This window comes from Conger conger, chromosome 6, assembly GCF_963514075.1.
Source record: "Conger conger chromosome 6, fConCon1.1, whole genome shotgun sequence".
NCBI lineage: Eukaryota > Metazoa > Chordata > Actinopteri > Anguilliformes > Congridae > Conger > Conger conger.
The window spans coordinates 42,601,541-42,618,388 of NC_083765.1; the positions used below are offsets into that span (position 1 = coordinate 42,601,541).

Genomic DNA, 16,848 nt, shown 5'->3' on the forward strand with positions numbered 1-16,848 from the left:
CTGCATCGTCAAAAACACGAGGGGCATACTTAAATTTTCAAGGACATAACCTTTTTTTTTTTTTCTTTTTTTTTTTTTTCTCTCGAAGGGCCGAACTTCAAGCAGCCGAGAAATGCTGCAACTAGTTTCAGGTCTGTTTTTAAATATAAATATAATTTGGGGAAAATTGCCACCTGCTCCATCCGTCATTTGCATTGTACTCAGTATTACTCCGCCGTTTTGTTTTCGAATGAATACCAACCCCGTTTTCAGGCCGTATATTCCGATAGCTGACCGTTTCCCGGTCTTAAATAATGCTAATGTAAACGCGCTGGTTGACAGGTAACCGCTTTAACTAATCAGGATGACGTAGATGCATTACTCCTCCATTTAGTCATGTTTGACACTGATCAGGGTGAAGATAACACAGAATTGAATGTCTGGAGGCTTGCACATGTGTGGTATATATACATATATAAATATATTTTCCAGGTTCATAAAACTTAGGTTGAGCTTTTGTTTGTGTAAGAAATCCGATCATTTGTATTTTTCAGCTGTGTTTAGGGGAAATGTTTTGTTCATTGTGTTTGGAATATTTTGTTGTATATTTTACACTTGTTTCTTTTACCTTAGGTTTGACGTTTTTGGATAAAAAATGACGTTGTTCATTAATAAAAATTGGTGTTTTGATTAGTGTGTTTTTGAGTATCCTCTTTGTTGGGGGGGGGGGGGGTTGGGGGTTTGGAGGATGCAAGAATGCAGAGCCTCTCAGCTTTAAAGGTCCCATGCACTACTCTGTTTCTCCGCTAGGCGGAGTGGAGATTCTGTGCAGGGGGATGAAAGAAAAAAAAGTTGCAGCAATATTAAAATGGGATTTGGAGGAATTTTGACTGAGGACTGATTGTGCATATATTGTATTTTCTGTATATTACAACAAACTTATGGTTAATTAATTGCAGCCTCTTTCATAAATCTCTACCGGCGTTTAAGGGTTGTAGAGAATGAGACATTTCGTCACCCCCGTTTAGGAGAAAGATGCATTTGACACGAAACCTGTGATATTAACCGTTCAAAGATATAAGATAAAGATGAACCTGATACTTTAAACAAAAATTAAAGTGTCAGTTCTTTTTCTAAATACGTCTATGGTTAACATGTACATTAGCAAATCGCATTCTCAAAATTAATTACGCCTTTGCATTAATTACTATGACTTTCCATTATTTTCATACTGTAGCCTGAACGGAACTGTGAACATTCAATCCCCTTCGTCAAATGTGCGCTTTTGCGGATAAAAGCTCTCGGATGTCTGTCTCCACCTCGCACACGCCCCCCGCAACCCCTCCTCTCTCTGGGCTGCGAACATTTCACTCGCTTAGTCTCACTCATACACTGATGGAACAGGCAGCTGTCTGAAGAGTCCTGTTTTGCGTTCTCTGCTTTTGCCATTCATATTTCCGTGTGGATTACAGAATTTACCCAACTGTTTTCTTTTTTTTTTTGGTCCAACATTAGTTTCCTTTTCTGTCAGATTTTCTTGTCGGACTTAAAAGTATGAGATTCCATTTAAATTTCGCGTGCTTAATCGTGCCTGTTGCTCTACAGTTCAGTAAGTAAACCTTTCCATTACTTGATGCGATTTAAATTTTGTTGCAACTGTGTTAAGCAATGTTTCCTTTCTGTGCGAAGATTTAACATTAATTTGCCATCCCGTTTAGGGCACTACCACGGGAAAATAGTCCTGCTTGAAGTTTTCGTATTTTCCCCTTGCATTGAATTGCTATCTTTTTTCTTTGAAATCGGCAGCAAAAGTTGATGAGCAAGACGCGAACGCCGCTTAGACGACCGCTGAAGCAAACGGAACACTTTAACCTATTCTTGAATCGCGAGAGTGGAGACTCACTTCATTTGCGTGCTCTTTGGATGGATGGTCAGATGAATGTTTTCCCCGTGGGTATGCAAGGATACGAGATTGCTTATCATTTCCCCCGACATGAGTAATTGTTTCGCTGGCGGAGATGTCAGTGACTGGTGTTTTATGAGATGCGTTCTGTCAGGATGAAATCGCCCTGAGATCTCTATCCGTTAGAGCGGTGTTTATTAACAGCAATGCAATTGCTTCTCGTTGTATTTTATTTAAGCGATCCGTTTTCATTCGGATTCGATAAAGGTAATGCATCAATGGAATAACTCGGTTTTATTAGAGCGAAATCTCGTAAGCTTAAGGGGGACGGAAATTATTTTAAATTAACGACTCTATTATCATAGTAAGATCATTTTGGTACACACCGTCTTTTTAAAATCATATATAGCCTAGCGCAGATCCAGAGTGGAAAAGCAGCTACTGCTATGTATCCTAATTAACGGGGGGAACCCCAAGAGGGGTTCGATCTCTGCTTGCTGCTGTGCGCTGAAACTCGAGTTCAACTGTCGGTTCTTTCTTTCTGTGTGGTGGTAGAGTGGGAACGCTGTGCAACGACAGCTGGCGACAACCCATGCGAAGAAGTTATGAGGTAACCAGCGTCGAAGCAGGACTGTTAACCGCGTCACAAATCTAAGTGTACCTACTCTGCGGGACGGTTGGCGTGTCGGTAGCCTTCAGCGCTGAGATCCTCCTGCTGGTTTTAATTCGCAACAACGGGCGATGTTGCAGCATCCCTTAGAGAGTTGTTAGGAAAAAACACGACAAAAAATATACATTTTGAATGATTAACCATATCGCAGGTGTTCCGATCCGCTAACTGATTAGCCAGTGAACCTGTGCGTTTACTTTCCTTTAATTCGTTTGTATCACTGTCTTCTACTATTGAGGTAATGCATCGTTTGCCATTCCCTCCCCCGAGCTAAAACCGTTTCAGTTTGCAGCGGTGCTCTAATCCTCATATTAACTTTGGTGACGCACAGGCGGCAAGGGTGAACATCTGTAATCTGGGAACAAGCGCTCCGCGTTCTGACCGGACGTCTGGGGTCTGCTCTCTCTCTCTCTCTCTCTCTCTCTCTCTCTCTCTCTCTCTCTCTCTCTCTCTCTCTCTCTCTCTCGCTCTCTCTCTCTCGCTCTCTCTCTCGCTCTCGCTCGGCTGGTTTAGCGGTATCCTGAGAGCCTTCATTCAGTAATCCAGTTTTCGTGTGTCTGGCTCACACACTGCTCGTCGTACTGTCACTGCTGTTCTTGTGAATGTGTGTGTGTGTGTGTGTGTGTGTTAATGTTGGTTTGCTGTGTGGGATTACTGTTCTATAATTTGTGTTTCAGGATTATATTCTATAAAATGATTTATGATTTCTTGTCATTTATCACCTGTTAAATTATGTAATCTCATTTATGATTTATGCTTGTATTTTATCAATGCATTTGACTTTAATGAATTATACTGCACCCAGATGTGCGTGTTGTGCACAGATATTTCTTTCAGTTACCCCAGGACTCTTTACATCATCCAATAAAAGCAGATCACGGTCTAAAAGTTCTGAGCACTGGTGCCCTGCCCTGCCAAAGCCCTGTGTGAGTGTGAGTGAGTGTTTGTGAGTGTGTGTGTGTGTGTGTGAATGTGTGATGCATAGAAAGGAGTGTGGATCATGGACCCCAAAGTAGCACGGACCTGTCGGAACGACCTTGTCCCTTACACACCTTGCTGTCTGATCGAATGCTTGTGACACACCACACCTCTTCTTTCTCCTTTTCCCCCTCTTTTTCACTCTTACCTCTTTCCGCTTTCCTTCATTGCCCCCTCTCTCCCTCCCTCCCTCCTCCGGTGGTGTGGAGGACACTATCGGCAGTTCTGCGGCTCGCAGAGCAGACATCATTTACTCTGATTGGTTTGAGGCATGTCGGCGTCCTGCTCCTGTCTCCTCCCCTTCCTGTCAGAGACGATTCATGACTATTCATTAGTAGCCTGCCGCTCTGAGGGTAATTCATAATTACACACATTCACACACACTCACACGCACGCACGCACGCACACACGCACTCACACACACACACACACACGCACACTCACAGACACACACACACACTCACACATTCACACACGCACACACACTCGCACACACACACACACATTCACACACACACACTCACACACATTCACACACACACACACACATCCTTACGTCTTCCTCTCTCACACACACACACACACACACACACACACACATCCTTACTTCTTCCTCTCTCTCACACACACACACACACACACACACACATCCTTACTTCTTCCTCTCTCTCACACACACACACACACACGCATCCTTACTTCTTCCTCTCTCTCACACACACACTCTCTCATTGATTATGAATTTTCTGCATTCATCACCGGGGACGGGGGATAAATCACAGGGCCGGCGATTCTCCACGGTCCTCGGCATGCTGGGAAAGGCACTTACCTTGCAGTCGGCTCGTTAGCGGGGTCTTAATTACCAAACGATTAGGTAAATTAATTCCGCTGCGCTCCTGATACAGGTGCCGCCCCTGGCTCTCTCTTGTTGTCCCGGCGTGTGGAAACCTGCTGTTTACCAGTTTACAGTCATTAAGAGAGAGAGGCGTGCACGCCACTTTCAGAGCGTGGCTGCCCCGGCTGAACTTCTCCTCTCCTCTCCTCTCCTCTCTCCGCAGCGGGGGGGGGTTTAAGAGAGAAACAAATGCGGAACAAAAGCAGATGAATTATGACAACCTCCCATACCCCGACCCCCACCCCCACCGCCCCCTCTCATACATTGTTTTTAAGGACTGAATGAATATTCATCAACAAGCTTAATCCAGCCAGTGGATACAAGAAATTGTGTACTATTGAGTCTTTTATGAGTGTGTGTGAGTGTATCTGTGTGTCTGTGTGTGTGTGTGCATGTCTGTGTGTGAGTGTATCTGTGTGCCTGTGTATGTGTGTGTGCATGTCTGTGTGTGAGTGTATCTGTGTGCCTGTGTATGTGTGTGTGCATGTCTGTGTGTGAGTGTATCTGTGTGCCTGTGTGTGTGTGTGCATGTCTGTGTGTGAGTGTATCTGTGTGTCTGTGTGTGTGTGTGCATGTCTGTGTGTGAGTGTATCTGTGTGCCTGTGTGTGTGTGTGCATGTCTGTGTGTGAGTGTATCTGTGTGCCTGTGTATGTGTGTTTGTGCATGTCAGTGTGAGTGTGTGAGTCTATCTGTGTGTGCGTATGTGTGATTGTCCATGTACTTCAAGTGCAGAAGGAGAGAGGCAGAGTGAGAAACTCATTTTGCCGTACCGGACACATGCTCTGCACTGAACTCTGGGTAATGAGAACACCTCCTCATGTGTCCGGGAAACGGCAGATTGATTCTGAACTGGGGGCTGAGCAGTCACGCAGGGCCCCACAGCGGGGCTGCTCCTCACTGCCCGGGGGGGACCCCAATCTTGCACAGCACCCCCGGGGGCCACAGCTCCCTGGGCCCCTTCTCCGCCAGAGCAGAGGAGCCAGAGTGAGGTCATCAATGATGTCATCGGTATCATCACCTTCGCCCACAAAGCCGCTGTCGCCGTTCGCCGTAGCGCTAGCGTTTTCCTCGCACATGTGCAGAGTGCTTTAGGCACTTGATGACAGAGAGGGCAACAATGAGATAAAAAACTTGCAATTCAAATAAATGAATAGTCTCTTGTTGTCTGCTGAGTTGCTTTGTCCATAGACATATCGAATGCATTGGATAAAGCAGCCATTTGTTGAATTGCAGTGTGTTAAACTGATTGTGCCTGGCCTCTCTTAACATAATGGATTGCGGCTTTGTCACAGCCGATCGGAGTCTTCAAAGCGACGGCTTAGAGAGATGTGTGGTGGATTTCAGCTGAACTGCAGGGACCTGACGGGTCTGCAGGAGAACGTGGACTGTTCTGGTGTGGAATCAGCATTTCACAGGAGAACGTGGACTGTTCTGGTGTGGAATCAGCATTTCACAGGAGAACGTGGACTGTTCTGGTGTGGAATCAGCATTTCACAGGAGAACGTGGACTGTTCTGGTGTGGAATCAGCATTTCACAGGAGAACGTGGACTGTTCTGGTGTGGAATCAGCATTTCACAGGAGAACGTGGACTGTTCTGGTGTGGAATCAGCATTTCACAGGAGAACGTGGACTGTTCTGGTGTGGAATCAGCATTTCACAGGAGAACGTGGACTGTTCTGGTGTGGAATCTGCATTTCACAGGAGAACGTGGACTGTTCTGGGGTGGAATCAGCATTACAGGAGGGCTTGTGTGTTCCCCTGCGGGCTCATAAGGCCATGTTCAGTAACATGTGCTCTGGTCCAAACCACAATGCCAGCATCCACAAAGCCACGGTTTGTGGCAATACACAAAGTGGGGAAATTAATCTATTTTGTTCATATATCATTAATATACTGGTAGTATTTGTTCAAGGAAATAAAAAAGGAAATCCTTTGGGGTATAATAATGTGTGCACACATCAGTAGTACCATCATTAATGCAGGCTTGGGGTCTGTACTGTTCATTCATTGCACATTCACCAGTCTGTGAATCAGTGTTAAATTCATAAACCCACCACACCCTGGAGGGGCCTGTAGCATAGTGGTTAAGGTAAATGACTGGGACCCGCAAGGTTGGTGGTTCGATCCCCGGTGTAGCCACAATAAGATCCGCACAGCCGTCGGGCCCTTAAGCAAGGGGAGAATTGTCTCATGCTTTGTCTAATCAAATGTAAGTTGCTTTGGATAAAAGCGTCAGCCAAAATGACATGTAATGCACCCCACCCCACTTTCAAAACGAGGAAAACAAAACAAATTAAACATGTCTGTTCTGCGTGTCTGTCCAGACATTGCCCCCCCCCCCCTCTCCCCACTGAGAGTAGTGCACTTCCTCACCGTCTACACAACCAATCAACTGCTGTCAAACAGCTACCTCCCGCAGAACGCTCCAAACTAACAACGCTCCAAACTAACAATGTGCGTCAAACAGCTACCTCCCGCAGAATGCTCCAAACTCAGCTTGCTTCATATTGGGAGGTTGGATACGGGTGCAATGTGCTCAACGTTGGCACAATCTGTCCTTTTACTGAACCTGCTAGGAGTCTGAGGGCTGAGAAATAAGATGCCCACTTCCTCCTTCTCTCACCTTTACAATCCACAGTCAATAAAAATGTTTCTGTTAAACCTCGTACGTGCTGCTCACCAGAGGTCCACAACCCTGGTCCTGGGGAGTGCAGATGCTAATTACGGGGTGAAAACAAAGATCTCCCGGCCCTGCTGCTCTCCAGGGCTGTGGTTGGCCTGCTCGGCTGATACAGTACCCTCTAAAACCAGCACACTCAATGGCAGAAGCAGCTCCATTGTAATGCTCATAATTCTTTGCATTCAGCCTAAAAAAATAGCGGTATATATTTAAAAATACCGTGCAACTTATTCGAATGAATATACAGTATAATGCCTATTTTAAATGCTAAGCTTGTATTTCTGACTGCGCCCTACGTTTTGCTTCAGTTGATTTTTAGACTGTTCTCATTTTACTTCTGTTTGTTTGTTTTGGGGTTTTAGTTTTGCGCGGTGCAGCTGCAGGCCTGAGTAGCAGCCGTGTCGTATGCGCAGAGATCCTCGCTGGAGCTGGCTGCACTGCGTCCATCTGCTCTCCGAGACGCCCGCAAACCGCACTCATCCCCACCCACTGCTCATCCCCACCCACTGCTCACCCCCACCCACTGCTCATCCCACCCATTGCTCATCCCACCCACTGCTCATCCCACCCACTGCTCATCCCCACCCACTGCTCACCCCCACCCACTGCTCATCCCCACCCACTGCTCACCCCCACCCACTGCTCATCCCCACCCACTGCTCATCCCCACCCACTGCTCATCCCCACCCACTGCTCATCCCCACCCACTGCTCATCCCCACCCACTGCCACGGCTGCTGCTGCTGTGTCCGGGCCGGGCGGATAGATTATGATAATCATTTTGTTACTTAGCGTTTTATCCAAAAACGACTTGCCGTTTATTAGACTAAGCAGGGGACAGTCACCTCTGGAGCAATGTAGGGTTACGGACCTTGCTCAACGGCCTAACAGCTGCACAGATCTTATTGTGGTTACACTGGGGCTCGAAATACCATCCCTCTAGGACCCAGGCATGTACCTTAGCCACTAGGCTACAGGCTGCCCCCTCTTGCTTTGGTGGCTGAGATGAAGGTGTGCCAGTGCAGATGTTTTGGCAGTGAGGTGGTTTCTTTAGTTGGTGAGGTAAATACAGTGGCTCCTCCACTCCCAGTAGCTGCTCCAGGGCCCTTTCCTGTTGAGCTCAGCCTGGCTAATGGTCAATGTGACGCTTAGGTCCCAGTCCTGTACCTTAGCCACTAGGCTACAGGCTGCCCCATTACTGCGTGTTCTCATATCCACACGAGTCTGCTGCATGGTTTCTGTCTGTTTTTCCCTTGGTTTTGGGAGGGGGGGGGGAGATGAGAAGAGAGGCAGACTCGGCCTGTGAAACCAGCCCACGGAGAGCAAACTGGAGCTGTCCACACACATCTGGGCTGAGAGGGAGAGCTTTTATTGTGAAACCCCTCTTTATTGGGACATTCCTCAAGCACAGAACCAAGAAAATCTCAAACAAAAACAGACTAACTGCAAAAACAAGCCCAAACAACCCACATCCCCCCATACACCCAGCCAACATTTCAGAGCACAAGAACGGAGGTCCCATCACTGGGGTCCACTGAGCACAAAACTCTCTCCAGCCCCCACACCTCCATAAAACAGGAAACAACAGTGGGGAAGACATTATTCAATTACAGTTATTTTTTTTATCCAAAGTGACACTTACATTGATGACTAAGCAGGGGCCAATCCCCTCTGGAGCAATGTAGAGCTAAGGGCCCAACAGCTGCACTGATCCTCCTCTGGTTACACTGAGGCTTGAACCACCAACCATCTGGGTGCCAGTTATGTACCTTAGCCACTGGGATACTGGCTGGCCATTGGGAAAGTGGGAGGAGAGAGAGAGAACAAGAGGGAGGAGGGGAAAAGAAGGAGAGAGAAAGAAGGGGAAAGGGGGATGGGGACAGTGGACTGGGAAAAGAGGCTGAGGAAGATGAAGAGAAGAAGGAGAGGAGAAAGGGAAAGGAGAAAGAGGGGAAGAGAAGATGAGGGGAAACGTAAGAGAGGTGAATGGAACAGATGGAGAGGGAGATAAGTCTGTTGTTGTTTACAGTTAATGTGTCTCAAAGCTTTGGCAGCGAAGTGTACTTGTCATAATGAAGCACATTTGGATTTGAATTTGAAGCTCGCCGTTCGGTGTGCGCGTACGGTCGTATGGCGGAGGCAGACGGGGAGACCGTGGGGCCAGGGGAAACGGTGGCACACACAATGGCACACACAATGGCACACACAATGGCACAACGCGCGCGAGAGCGATCGCCCGATTACAGCGCCCGCTCGAGCGCACGGGAGAACGAACCCCAGCCAGGCAGGGCCCGGACTCCCGGATGTCGGGAGAGTGATGTGGTTAATTTACTCAGCTGGACTGTGGCTTTCTGCAGACATAAGTCCTGCCGTGGTTTACTGTGAAACCACTCCACGGCTGCTCTGCGCACACCACAGCAAAAGAGGGAACTGGGAGTATGTATATCAGAGCAATCAGCAAGCGCATTGCCTCCACCGCGGCCCAGGGTACTTTCCTTCTATCTGTGATGCCCGGAAGACCGCTACTTTTAGAATTAGAGAACTAATACCTACGTTACTGAGCTAGCTAGTCTGCTGTGAGCCTGAGAGAGGAGTGCCTTTCTGGCAGAGAACCGGGCAGGCTGGCAAAACACAGCAAAACAGACGGAACAAATATCTGCTTCCAGAATGAGGTATAAATATGCGTGACATTGTCTCAGGTGGTAAGAGCAGTCGTCTGGTGGTCGGAGGGTTGCCGGTTCGATCCCGCCCTGGGTGTGTGGAAGTGTCCCTGAGCAAGGCGCCTAACCCCCAAATGCTCCTGATGAGCTGGCAGCCAGTCGCCGTTGGTGTGTGAGTGTGTGTATGAATGGGTGAGAAGAGAAGCATCAATTGTACAGTGCTTTCGATGAAGGCGCTATAAAAAGGCCAACCATTTCGTGAAAATCACAGGAGATACAGTTTCTGAGATACTCAAACCACCCTGTCTGGCACCAACAATCATTCCACGGTCAAAGTCACTTTGATGACATTTCTTCCCATGTCTTTCTGAAATTTTGGCTGAAAAACAGCCAAACCTCTGCATGCCTTCATGCATTAAGTTGCTGCCACATAATTGGCTGATTAAATACTTGCATTAACAAGCCGGTGTCCGGGTCTAATTGCTCAGAGTGTATGTGCACATCATTTGGGGTTTGCCGAGCTGAAGCTGCTTCACAGGCCTGCAGGCAACAGCTGCCTGCCAGTGGGCCTGTGCTGAAAGCTTCTGTTCCTCTTCAAACTCGTCTACATTACATTACATTACATTATTGGCATTTGGCAGACACTCTTATCCAGAGCGACATACAGTTAATTAGACTAAGCAGGAGACAATCCTCCCCCGGAGCAATGCAGGGTTAAGGGCCCTTGCTCAAGGGCCAAACAGCTATCCAACAGAAAGCAGAGGCCGATGTTGTTTAACCCGGGACAGCTGCATACACAAACAGTCGGGCTGACATTTCCCAGAGTCTGCGGCGGCTCCTCGTGGGAAGTCTCCGTCGACGTTAGAATGTCAGTCTGTCCTCGTCCTGACGATTAAACGAGATTCTGGGCGGGAAAAAAAGTCCTCGTTCTTTTGCGCTAATCCTTTTTTTGAAGTTATGTGAGAAAAGGATTCCTCCCGGTGCTCTTTCCTTCCCTCACAGACTCCACGCTTTTCACCGCCTCGCCGGCTTGTTTGCGGTGGGTAATTGGAAACAGAGGCGCTGATTGTACCTGTGTGTGTGTGTGTGTGTGTGTGTGTTTGTAAGTATATTTGTGTGTCTATATTTGTTTGTGTGCTCGTGTTCATGACAAATACTCTCCAGTTTGTATGTAACACGAGACGCCTGAGATAATTTGTTCTGTAAACAGATATTTGTACCGTCTGTTTTGCTGTGTTTTGCCAGACTGCCTGGTTCTTTGCCAGAAATACCACTACCCTCTTAGGCTGAAGAAGCCTTTAGAATCATCTCTCGGTTCAATATGCTAAGCTTGTTCTTGCTTTTAACACCTCTGTTTATCTCAGTCCTCCTGGGCTTCTGTTTGCTCTGTACTATTTTACACTCCATGCTCCCAGCACAGAACACCGATAATGTTTTGCGTTTATCCCGCAAGGCTGGTGTTAATTACCCTACTTGTCATAATGGTTTGGATTGCCAGTGTCTTGTATTTACCCCCCAAATTTCAGATTACTGTCATCAGCCATGCTAATTGCCACGTGGGTGTTCATTCTGGCTCAGTGTTTGATCCCCGGTTACTGGATAACCCATTCGCAGTGATACCGAGCACCGGAAAAGAGAACATGCACACCAACCTCCTGTTCAGGAAGTTGGCTCCGGTGATTACAGCTCGGCCGTGTCTGGATGGGGTACGGGAGGTTTCAGGAAGTGGGGTCAGAGACCACGCTCCTCACAGGCTCAGGTGGACAGAGGCTGAGAGAGGTACAGATGGAGGGATAGGGTTAGGGAGGGAGAGGAGGGGGCAGAGATGGGAGGGGGGGAGAGAGAGGTAGAGATGGAGGGATGGGGTTAGGGAGGGAGAGAAGGAGAGGAGGGGGGCAGAAATGGGGGGAGGGAGAGAGAGAGAGGTAGAGATGGAGGGAGAAGGTTAAGGAGGGAGAGAAGGAGAGGAGGGGGGCAGAGATGGGAGGGAGGGAGAGAGAGAGAAAAATGGAGTTGAAGGTAACGAGGGACAAAGGAAACAATAAAAGGGACACCACCAGGGATTTTTGTCCCCACGAATAGATCTGTAATTAGGCCCCACCATCCCAGAAAATCCCATGCTGTAATAGTTCTTGTGGGCTCCTGGGCCAGCCAGGGCCCTTGGAATCCTAATGTGCCCCCCCCCCCCCCCACCCTGGTGAGAGGAGAGGAAGAGGAGGCAGGGGAATGTGTAAAGTAAGGAAGCCCCCCCGATCCCTGTGGGACCTCCCCCTCCCACCCCGCTAATGTCACACGCTAACTCTGATAAGTTGCTGGTGGCAACTCCAGTGTCCAGTCAATAAAAGCTCATTAGCTGCTAAAGTGGGTTAGCGCACGGCTGTCTGCCCAAATGAAGCTCTCAGTTACTCTCTGTCAGAGGACAGCGGGTGGGGGGGGGGGGGTTCATATTTGTCGGTGAGAGAGAATTGCCTGCTTGTCCTCTACCTGTATCATAGCTCTTTCAAGGAAGTTCCTGCTGGTAGCAAGATGTCCCTGTGAGTGCTGAGTGTGTTGCTGTGCCAGCTGTGAATGTCCTCTCTCCAACTGCAACCACCCATATAATCTTTTCTGGAACATTCCTCCATACAGGATGTACTACTGATGAATTGTTGTGCCACAATGGTTCTCAGAGAGGCCTCTGTCCCATTGTTCCGCAAAGTTTAGGCAGGAGAGGGAGGGGAAGTTTCTTTCAGTGGTTCTTGCTTGCTCGGGGACCAGCATCCACAACTGGAAATAGCCTTGAGAGAGGGAGAGAGAAACACAGAGAGAGGGAGAGAGAAACACAGAGAGAGGGAGAGAGAAACACAGAGAGAGGGAGAGAGAAACAGAGAGAGGGAGGGAGAGAGAAACAGAGAGAGAGAGGGAGAGAGAAACACAGAGAGAGGGAGAGAGAAACAGAGAGAGAGAGAAACAGAGAGAGGGAGAGAGAAACACAGAGAGAGGGAGAGAAACAGAGAGAGAGGGAGAGAGAAACACAGAGAGAGGGAGAGAGAGAGAGACAGAGAGAGAGGGAAAGAGAGAGAGACAGAGAGAGAGAGAGAAACAGAGAGAGAGAGGGAGAGAGAAACACAGAGAGGGAGGGAGAGAAACACAGAGAGAGAGGGGGGGCTGAAGTTGCATTAGAACTGAACACAAAACAAGCAAGTAAGTTTAGTATTTTATTTTATTAAAGGGTAGGCACTTTTTGGTCTGAGGTAATGTACTTATTTACATTAGTGTGCAATAGTTTTAGGCACATGTAAAGAAATCCGTAAAGCGAAGATGCTTTGTAATATAATGAAATAAAAGGTTCCTAAATATTGACTAATTTTCTATAAAGAGCAGCGAACAGTTGCAGACTAAATCAAATCAAAACCCTTTGCCTTTAAACCTCATCAATTCTCTTAGGTACACGGTCCTGTAGATTTATAAGAAAATCCGCTGGTGGGTTGGTCCAAATATTTTGTAATCTCAGACAGATAAAGTTTTTATCTGAAAAGTGGTCTACCATTTAATATGTTATTTTTGGAAATCAGAGAAATTTGATCTTTTCGACTGACACACTAATGGAGAAAAAAAACATTTAAGACCAAATTGAAATAAATATAAATCTAGGATGCCTCATACTTTTGCACGCTGCTTACTCGCACACTATTATTGTGCAGGGTAAGGGGGATTATTAAAGTATTTTTACAATCAGTCTCTCTCTCTCTCTCTCTCTCTCTCTCCCCTCTCTCTCTCCCTCTCTCCCTTGCCCCCCTCTCTCTCTCTCTCCCTCTCTCTCTCTGCTCCCTTAATCAGGTTATGTAAGGGCCACTGAGTGAACGATTTTTGCGGCATCAATCTTTAATGTGTTAGTGTTGCACCGTCTATTCCCCCAACAGGCCCTCCATGTTGAATAATGTAAACTGTTGGGCCATCCAATTCCACCTTCCTGTGCTCTCCCTCTCTTTCGTATTCTTTCTCTCTCTCTGTACTTCCCTTCTTCGCGGTGCAGCTCTGGAAGACACCCTGTGGTTGTTATATTTAATGGGAATCCCGTCATGTCGTTTTATGTTGATGTGGAACTCTGGCTCCAGGCTGACAGAGGGGAGACCGCACACTGTAGCTCTCAGCTCCACCCAGGAGCACAGGTTCAAGGTCACCTTTTTGGGGGGGGGGGGGGGGTTTTGCGATTGAGGTACGGTAGCAGAATTTCCCCCCTCTTTATGGAGCTTGTACTGATGGTCCCCTCTTCCTTCCGCTTATGGATTTGGGGTGTGACCTCGCCCGCACCCCATGTGGCCCCGCCCACACCCCATGTGACCCTGCCCGCACCCCATGTGACCCTGCCCGCACCCCATGTGACCCCGCCTGCACCCCATGTGACCCCGCCCGCACCACATGTGACCCCGCCTGCACCCCATGTGACCCCACCCACACTCCATGTGACCCCACCCACACTCCATGTGACCCCACCCACACCCATGTGACCCCACCCACACCACGTGACCCCGCCCCATGTGACCCCACCCACACCCCATGTGACCCCGCCCACACTCCATGTGACCCCACCCACACTCCATGTGACCCCACCCACACCCATGTGACCCCACCCACACTCCATGTGACCCCACCCACACCCATGTGACCCCACCCACACCACGTGACCCCGCCCCACGTGACCCCGCCCGCACGCCATGTGACCCTTCCCAAAACGGGACTGGCTGGGCTTGGGAAGCCATGGAAGGGGAATCTGATGGTGTGTAAAAAGGTGTCAGGTCAGAAGGTGGTGCTCTGTTTGACTGGAGGGTCGTGATTTATGATGTAGGATACATGATAGGTCTACAGGTGTATCATTTGGAGGGGATCACAGTGCGTTCGGCTGTACGTTTTTTTAAATTGTTGGCTTACCCCCAGCCCCCGCCCCAGCTTTAATAGGGGCTGCGGGTTTGAATCCGGAGCTGATTACACTGGCTGTGTCAATGCACTGGATGACGGGTCATATTTGGTATGTGTCAACATGGCTGCCTTCACCCTCTGTGTCTTCGGGCAGTTTAATAATGTATGATGTTTGAGGGGCTGAGCATTTCAGGGTCAAAGCTCCACCGTCTGGATACTGAGTTGGCTGTTCGATACGCTGGGCCCTGGGGGAGTCTCCAAACGCATTCTCCTGTTTACTCGCTCCTGTCTGCAGCTCTGCCATTCACTGGCTGCCCGTATTCTCAGAGCACATTATATTTCACTTATTTAAATGGTCATGGTAAATCCTTGGCATTATTATTGGCATTTATCCAAAGCGCTGTACAATTGATGCTTCTCATTCACCCATTCACACACACACACTCACACACCAACGGCGATTGGCTGCCATGCAAGGCACCAACCAGCTCGTCAGGAGAATTTAGGGGTTAGGTGTCTTGCTCAGGGACACTTCAACACACCCAGGGCGGGATCGAACCGGCGACTCTCCGACTGCCAGACGGCTGCCATTACCGCCTGAGCCAATGTCGCCCCCTGTTTACAGTTGATTTGACCAAGAAGGGGACAGTCCCACTGGAGCAGTGTGGGGTTAAGGGCCTTGCTCAAGTTCCTACACCTGGACAAATCCTATTGTGGCTACACCGGGGTTTGAACCACAAACCTTGTCCCAAGCAAGCACCTCCTCCACAAGGCTATAGGCTGCCCCAGAGTCACAACACAGCACCACTACGTCTTGTAATCCAATATATTCCATCTTTTATTCTCTGGGAAACGGTACAGCGAAGGTCCCTCTCTGCCTCGCGCTTCACAGCAGATCCGACGCGTCCGGAGGTCTCTCTTACTCTGCTGCTTTGAGTTTTCCGCTGTTTCACCGCCCGGATGTAAAACCATAGAGAACCCTGAATCCGCGTCGACACAGGCCTGTGTTCTATATATAGGAAGGGGATTAACGTTGATAATGCCGGATTTTGTGTGGCGTTTTTGATGGTTTTTGAACTCGCCGAGTCTCAGTTCAGCGTGGGGAGACTCAGTGACCCGGGTAGGCTACATATCCGGCTGGAGCCTCCCTCGGGCTATGTGTCGAGTCAAGTTAAGTTGAGTAACTTCCAGGAAAAGTGCACCAGCTGAGCGAAGAAAAAACTTACGGCAAACGCAAGACCGCGCATCCTCTTACCGTTTCGCTAACGAGCGCTCCACCAGCGGTATTTGCATAATCCCTGTGTGGTTATTATGTAATAGTACTTTCTGACTATAATCATATAATGCCGCCGCAGACGCCGCTCAGCTTAATTGCGAATGCGGGCGGATCGCTCTCGCACACGTAGTTCTGATTGCCATCGTAAGAACTGCAGTTGGGTATATTGATCCGTTCCACGATTTCCTGCGTCAGGATGCCGCCCTTAATGAGTGGGGGAATTAAGTGCCGTGAATTGTTGGTTGATATACATGTCGGTTGAAAGAAAGACCACTCTCCTTTAAAGCAGAACATCAACATAATCTTTTTACAAAACTCTGAATTAAAAAAAACTTCTTAAAAAAACTCCTTTAAGTCGCCATCAGGATTTGTAGTTAAAAAATACAGGTAGTATTTGCCTGAAAACAGAACGATGTGAATGTTTGAAACTATTTGAAATAAAACTCTACCGCAGAGCGTCTCTGGGGACGTGTCTACAATTACGCCCACTTGCCCTTTAGATTGAATTAAATCTTGGAAATTTGTTAACTTATAATAATGTAATAGAAATCAGTCCAGCAGCAACGTATAAGCTGAAGATTAATTCATTCACAATCACGAAAACAAGCAGCCTATATTTTATTTCAGTATTAAAAGACCGAGGAAGCTCCTTGAGTTTGAACGCTGGAATTGGTCTTTCACAAAGGCGTCTTTATAATTTTTTTATCCTTGAGCTCTCTCTTTGCTAGGCTACCAAACCGCTATTGTCGAGAAGCCCCATTGTGGTTCCATAACTTTGTAAGCATTTTCTCCTCAATGACAGTGTTGTGTATGGTTCATTCTGTCCTCCTGCTCCCAAACCTGTTTTTATCCATATATTGTTTAAAAAATGTATTTTTAGAAATTCTGAATTAATTGGCCTTGCTGC

General features: G+C 48.0%; 1 protein-coding gene across 2 annotated transcripts in view; it reads left to right on the forward strand.

Moving 5' to 3' along the window:
- The first annotated feature begins 1,382 nt into the window (after nt 1-1,382).
- Nucleotides 1,383-16,848, forward strand: part of nrn1la (neuritin 1-like a) — a 34,821-nt gene continuing 19,355 nt past the window's right edge. The window contains exon 1 of one of the 2 annotated variants that reach the window (XM_061247119.1): nt 1,383-1,588. In XM_061247119.1, coding sequence (XP_061103103.1) covers nt 1,534-1,588 — 55 coding nt within the window. In that variant the 5' untranslated portion in view covers nt 1,383-1,533. Of the gene's footprint in view, nt 1,589-14,659; nt 14,775-16,848 lie in introns of those variants that run through there. The other variant, XM_061247120.1, reaches the window with a different exon arrangement.